This window comes from Corapipo altera, unplaced genomic scaffold (assembly GCF_003945725.1).
Source record: "Corapipo altera isolate COAL_440 unplaced genomic scaffold, ASM394572v1 312, whole genome shotgun sequence".
In the NCBI taxonomy this organism is placed as follows: domain Eukaryota; kingdom Metazoa; phylum Chordata; class Aves; order Passeriformes; family Pipridae; genus Corapipo; species Corapipo altera.
Window position 1 is genome coordinate 1 of NW_020885870.1, and position 6,818 is coordinate 6,818.

At 52.3% G+C, this 6,818-nt stretch overlaps 1 protein-coding gene across 1 annotated transcript; it reads right to left on the reverse strand.

Moving 5' to 3' along the window:
* Positions 1-368: 368 nt before the first annotated feature.
* On the reverse strand, positions 369-6,565 carry LOC113940859 (lysosomal acid lipase/cholesteryl ester hydrolase-like). Its single transcript, XM_027632014.1, has 9 exons — positions 6,485-6,565; positions 5,787-5,952; positions 5,250-5,448; positions 4,890-4,999; positions 4,335-4,471; positions 3,816-3,959; positions 2,788-2,859; positions 2,035-2,100; positions 369-1,583 (listed from the first exon to the last, which is right to left on the reverse strand). The coding sequence occupies exons 1-9, from the start codon at positions 6,563-6,565 to the stop codon at positions 1,350-1,352; spliced, it is 1,209 nt and encodes a 402-aa protein (XP_027487815.1). The 3' UTR covers positions 369-1,349.
* Between the last annotated feature and the right edge of the window lie 253 nt (positions 6,566-6,818).

The following is a 6,818-nucleotide window of genomic DNA, read 5'->3' on the forward strand; positions in this document are numbered from 1 at the left end:
GCTGGTCACCCTCACTCTCCTGGCAACACTCAGGGGATCTTGGCCAGTCCAGCTGGACACCCCTCTGAGAATCATGGAATCCTTCAACGGTTTGGGTTGGAAAGGACATTCAAGATCAGCACATTCCATCCCCTGCCATGGGCAGGGACACCTTCCACCAGCCCAGGTTGCTCCAAGCCCCGTCCAACCTGGCCTTGGACACTTCCAGGGATCCAGGGGCAGCCACAGTTTCTCTGGGCAACCTGGGCCAGGGCCTCCCCACCCTCACAGGGGAGAATTTCTCCAGAGGTTTAAGACAGTACAACCACACAGAGCACAGTAGACCCTAACAATTTATTGGGTTGTTTATTATTATTATTGTTATTATTATTATTATTATTTGTGGAAAGAGGACCTTATCCTTTGCCCTGCTTGCTCCCAGGCATATTTTGTGAATAAAGTAACACAAACAGGTAAATTCACAGTTCCTCCCCTGATCAATGTATTATTAAGAACTTAATCCAGAGGCTGAAAACAGATTTAGACTCATTACTGGCTTCCACCAGACTCCTCTTCTCTCTCCCACGTAAGGAAAACAACAGTGTTCCCTGAGAGGCATCAAAAGGTGGCCTTTCCAGCTGGGTTTGTGCCTTAGAAGTGCTTAAAATGGTGTTTCCTGGTCGAACTGATTGAAAACTCTTTTGTGTATGAGCAAGGCCGGTGTTATCCAAATCAACAGGATCCTGAGAAAGACCTTTCCTATGTTAGCAAAATGGACAGTTCTGATGGAAAAACCCATGAGAGCTCTTTGCTGTGGGCAGGCAGAGAGCTTCCATCTCCTTCTGACTGTGAAGTGAAGCAAAGAATGTGAGGATGTTGGGGTCCTCGGCGTGGAAGAGTCACCAGAAGGTGAATAAAGCAACTCCTGGAGGATCCACCGCTCGACCCACCCCGTGGGTCCATCCCAGCAGACCCACTCCCGGGAAACACCAGAGTCCAGGAGGCACCGAGCTTCTGTCCAGGGGTTGGCAGCTGGGAACACGAGCGTGAGGAGGCCACCAGGAGCCCAATTCCACTGCAGTTTGTGGCTGCTGGAAACCCCCATGAGTGAGGCACCCAGGAGACTCAGGGTTTAAGGGCCGTGCCCAACTTCTGAAGGACCTCAGCCTATTGAACCTAAAGCCAGCGTGCTCTCCTGATCATGGCATTGGCTTGTTTTCCCCTCTTGCCACAGTAATGTCAATCCAAACCAAGTGTAGCAGTTTACTGAGCCTTTTCCCTCTTTTGTTTCTTCATTTTTTTTTTCCCCCCTCCAAACCAAAGAAGCCCCAGAAGTCATTGAGAAGCTCCCAGTGGCCACTGCTCCAGCTCTAGGAGCTCTTCTCCATGAGATCCAGCATTTCTTTGTAGACTTGTTCATACACTTGCTTGCCCCAAAGGAAGTCGAAGTGGACGAAGTCGGGGATGTACTTTTTGTAGGCCAGGTTGGTTATGCGGGGCAGGGTGATGTTCACATCCTCAGGGGCTGAAATCCAGTCCCTGCCCCCGTACCACGCGGCCAGCGGGGCCTTCATCTTCTCCAGCTCATAGAAGGGAGGGGAGGTCTGCAAGACAAATGGAAGTATAGCCTATTCCTGACTGCTGCTTGGGATTGCTCCCTTATCCCATTAGAGCAGAGAAACTATCACCAGGGAGCCTCACAGTGCCTTGGGCTCCTGTGCTTTTCACCAGAGGGTCACAAAGTCATCACTGAGTGACATCACAGACACCTTCTTTTGTAAGAAGGGCACACACTTGTTTCCCCATATAAAGTAAATGCCACAAATACCATAAAATTCAAGGAATCACAGAATGGTTTGGGTTGGCAAGGACCTGAAAGGTCATCTACTTCCAAACCTCTGCCATGGGCAGGGACACTTTCCACTGGTCCAGGTTGCTCAATGCTCAAAAGTCTGTCTCAACCACTGCAATATTTTCTTTCCACTATTTCCCTTTTCCCCTTTTTTTTTTTTAAATCTCTTTTAAAACTGTCAAATGGGAATGGTCTTCTCTTACCTGGTTGTAATGGAGCATGTTGTCACTGCCATAATCATAATACTTGAATTCCCCTGTTTGATAGAGCTGGAAAAGGAGGAGAGCCAAGTTTGTTATCCCTGTGTTGGAGGGGACCCCAAGAAGGATAACAGGGGTGACTGGGGAACTGCCTTGCTCCCTCCTGCCAGCCAGGCTCAAGGAAGCCTTTGTTATGTCTGATATTGTATTCTGGGAGCAGAGCTCAGTCCCCAGGAAGATCTCAGCACAGCCTGAGCTGTGCAGGCTCTGCTCACCCCTCCTCTCTGCAGAGCACTGATGTCAGGAGGATGAGGCCCCAAAACCCCCCAGGGAACCTGCTGTACAACCAAAAGCCTCAAAGGAGACGTGAATCAAACCTGTGGGCAAGTTTCCTTCGTCTGCCATGGTCAGTGTCCACAGCAGAAAGATGTGAGCCTGTGCATGCTTCCAATAATTAGCTGGATCATTTGCTGTCCTACTGACCCTCGGCATCTCCTGTCCTGGTTTATTACCAGTCTTTCTTCCATCTCCACCTCCTACCAGCTCCAAAGACTCTGGGACACCTTTTGCTGGCGTAAGGAACTTCACCTGCACCAGTGTTTCAGTCCAGCTTCCCTGTCTCTCTCTAAAATCCAGCTCTGCAGGCAGAGCAGCAGGGAATTGAAGCCCCGCACTGAGCAGAGGCCCTCAGCAGCTGAGAGCAGAGAACATGGGCTCTTGTTGCATGGAACCTGCCCCTGCAGCAGGAAATCTTACCTGGCGCCAGTGGAGCATGTTTTTTAGGGATGTTGAGTCAGGGTAGCGAGACATGTACACGTCCATGCGGCTCTGCAGGAAACCAGGGGAGATATTTATTCTCTGCAGGGAGGGAAATCCCCCCCAAAATAAAACTCATCCTGCTCAGCAGCCACACAAGTCTCACTCACACAGAGCTGCAGAGCTCCCTTCAGCAAGCTGAGCATTCCCCAGGGGATGCTGGGCCATGTTAGGAGTCTGTCTGCTTTTCAAACCAAAGCAAGACTCCACAGCTTGTGCTCAGGATCCTTTTGCAAAGACAGAGTGCAGCTCACTGCAGTAGCTGTGTGTTGTTCCTAATGTTTCCTTCTTGGAATATTAGGAAATTTCACCTACGCTTTCCTTGAGAAACAGTGGCCCAGTTCTGACTCCACCCAGGATCAAGCTATTATTGCTTTTGGTGCTTCTGGTACTCTGTGTGGACCTGTCCCCAGTTTCACTCACATGAGCAGGTTTTGGCAGGATCTGGACCCTGAAATCTTGGCTGGCCCCAAGGAAATAGCCCTTCCCCTTGTGGTCCCTCTGGGACTGCCCAGCTTGCCTGGATGTGTCCTCAAGTAACCTACTGTAGTGCTGGCCCTGGTGGGAGCAGGTTGGGATGGAGACCCCCAGCCTGGTGCCTCTAGCCTGGATTTTTCTAGGATTCCACATTCAGTGCAGTGGAGCACAGAGAAAGGCTCTGATTTGGGGACACGTTTGTTCTAAGGGATGGTGGACTGAAAAGCCTGATGGCCTTCAGTCCTAGAGGTGGATTGAAGGGAAGTTTATTCCATAATGTCACTAAAACCCCTGTGAAATCACAAATCACTCAGTGCAAGAGAAAGCCTGGGGGCCCCTGGAGCATGGAATGAATGTCCAGGGGGGCAAAATGCCAATGCAACAGCCCAGATGTTTCTACCCATCAAAGGTGTGAAAGGCAGCAAATTGACAACTCCTGGTCATACAATGAGCAACTGGATCCCTTCAAAGGTAAGCTGGAGGGTACATACCACATCATAACTGCTGGTAAAGCCACCGGGCAAGTAAAGGACCAAGGGGCAAACACTCCTAAAGATGGGGTAGGTGCACACAGCAGAGACCACTTGCTTCAAGATATGGCCCTTATCAAAGACCACCGTGTGGCCTAAAATGAGCTGTGGAAGGCAAAAGGGTTGGTCAGAGTGGTTCCTGTTGCTTTCTGCCTCCAGGTGCTGCCCACCTCCCCGGCCAGCCCTGGAAGCTGCTGACTTCTTGCCACAGCTTTGCTGTGCTTTGTCATTTTGGCTTTTCAGGAACATCCACGGCCCTGGGAGAGCCTTGATCTCCCGGGAGAAGGGACCCAAACCCAATCTGTAGAAATAGTTCTTCTGTGATTAGGGCTGGGCAGGGGGATGTTTGACACTGTTCAATGCCCCACAGGGTGAAGGGCACAGGCACAAACATACAGAGGGCACTCAGAGGGCAGGGGGAGGAAGGGGATGGACAAGCCCTGCATGTGTTAGCACATCTCACATGTGGTGAGGACATACCTTAAACAGCGCCTCGGGAAGGTGAAACACCTTCACCAAGGGTGACTTCGTGTTGGAATTCACAGTGGTGGGAGCCAAGGCAAAAAACATCTTGATTTTGCGATCCAGCTCAGGAATGGATGAAAAGGTGATGAAACCTGTGTGAGGGAGAAGGAAGCAGACCCTGCCCTGTTATATTTGAAGGAGTTGTTGACTTCCAGGTGTGTGAGCCCACCAGAAAGACCCTTAGAAGTGGCTCTAGCAGGTTGGTGACTTCACCTGAAACCTTTGCTGCTGATGTATTTGAAGTCCCAGCTTGAGTGCTCAGCCCAGCTACACCTCCCAAAGCTCTTCCTGGGGCTCTGGCAGCAGTGGGATGCCCCAAAAGCTATGGCTGCCACCGATTTTGGGCTGTCACTGCTCAAAACTGTTCTGTTAAAGCAAACAGGGATTATTACCTGCCCTTTTCCCACTCTTGTTTGGACGTGCTTGGATGTTACTGTCCCTGACCAAGGTTTTAAGAACACTCCAAAACTGGGTGCAACTGTGACACTGGGCTGACCTCCTCCTAAGTACCTGTGGTGGTGCCTTGAGAGTAAGCCACGTAGTACAGCTGCTCCTGCCCGGTTTTCTGCAGGATGTAGTTGATGGTGGCTGGGAGGTCATACATGGCCATCTCGTGGAAGCTGCAGTGGAGACATGCACAGGACAAAATCACTCCTGCTGACCTTGGGAGCACGTGGCAAGCAGTGCCATGGCTGCCTGGGAGCAGGCAAGGGCTTTGGTGGGTCTGGGCAGCCCCGTGGAGTCCCGGTGGTGCCGGTTTGTTTTCCCCTCTGGCAGATGGTGTGACTGCCAGCAGCGCTGCTCCTCCAGCTGCAGAACCCTGCTGAGGGTGCCAGGGACCTGCCCGCCCTGCAGGCTGGCAGCAAATACCTGTAAGCTGAGTATTCCTGGTGGTGAAAGTCAAACTCTCTGTGTTTCCGTGACCAGCTGTTCCCCCGGCTGTTCCCGATCCACACGTCGTAGCCGGCGTCGGCCAGGATGAAGCCCAGGCTGCTGTTGGGCAAGTTGGTAACCCAGGTGCTTCCCTCCAACACCAGCCCGTGCTGGAGGAGGACCACAGCCTTTGGAGCTGGAGGAAGAAGAGGAGGAATCATTTGCTCTGACCGCTGGGAACACTGACCCTTCCCATGCAGGTATTGCTTTGGCAGCAACCCCCCGGGGCAGTGCCACCAGTGCAGGGAGGTGGTCACCTCTGTCCTCAGCCTCTCTGGAGAGGTGCTTTTGAAGAAGGCTCTTTGGTCATTCCAGGGCAGAGGAAATTGTTACAGTGGAGATGGAAAATAAGGCTGGGCTCTGCATTTAATGGAGGCTGATAAATCACACTCCCAGAGAGAAACACAGGTCCACATGTGGACACTGACTGTGCCCTTTGCACGGAGACCAGGCAGACCTTCCTGTGACACTTACGGGGACAGAACATGCTGGAGCCCCGTGCCTCTGCTTGATGGGAGATGCTCATGCTGCCTGGGTTGCCCCTGCCGTGAGGAATCCTCTGCAGGGCCAGGTAGTAGCCATCATCCGTCAGCACCTCGTGCTCCTCGTAGGGGTACCCGTGGTAGCGGACGATTTCACCCTGTAGGAGGGGAAGGACAGCGTGGGACAGGTGCCCAGGGAGGGGGTGGGGGTCTCTCTCCTGAAGGCTGTGAGGGCTTGGCTGAGCAAAGCCACCAGTGGCTGCCCCGAGCTGGTGTTGGTGGCTGCTGCTGCCGGCGGGAGGGAGGGGCAGGGACCTCCCAAGGGCCCTTCCACCGGCGCTGCGGTGCTGCCACCACTGCAGCTGGAGCTTTTGGCAGGCAGGAGTTTCCTGCACTCCCTGAGCAGCTCTGGTACAGAACTGTCTCTTGTGGTGTTGCAACCAGGGCGTGTGAAGAGCGGGGCAGCAGTGACAGCAACGCTCTGAGCCTCAGACAGCTGCGGTGGCCAAACCTGCTGACTTGGAATGAAGTTCCCCATAAATGTCTGCCATAAATCTGGGAAGATTTCTCATGAAGAAGAACAGGGAGATAATAAAACCTGGTATCAAACATTGGTGAAGACTCACAGAGACCATGCCCAGGGAGCTTGCCTGACCAAGCGGGAAAGAAGGGGGAGAAGTTGGGACTTACAACATCCATGGAGACCTCGGGGTTTGCATCCGACTTTTCCCCGATGCACAGTAAATAAGCAATGGTCAGGAACAGCCACATCCTGGTGCTCTGCAAAACATCATCAACAGCAGGAATGTGAGAGACACTGATGGCACTGGCACAACAGCTGGGCAGTGCACTGGGGAAAAGTTGGGTAATGCCTGATGTCCACTTCACTTCCATCAGCAGATCAACGTGACCACTCCACAGATGAAATCATTTTAAGCTTGAAGTCCTCTAATTGCTTCTAAAAATGGCTTCTTTTGCTAATCTTGACCAATGGCAGAGTCCAAATTCTACCACATCTTAATCC

Bases quoted from the DNA above. Each gene is read 5' to 3' on its own strand.
- LOC113940859 (XM_027632014.1), bottom strand. From the start codon at position 6,565: ATGTGGCTGTTCCTGACCATTGCTTATTTACTGTGCATCGGGGAAAAG. The intron at 2,860-3,815 runs GTATGTACCCTC...GGTTTCCTGCAG, and splicing joins TTACCAGCAGTTATGATGTG to AGCCGCATGGACGTGTACAT. The intron at 1,584-2,034 runs GTAAGAGAAGAC...TTTGTCTTGCAG, and splicing joins ACATGCTCCATTACAACCAG to ACCTCCCCTCCCTTCTATGA.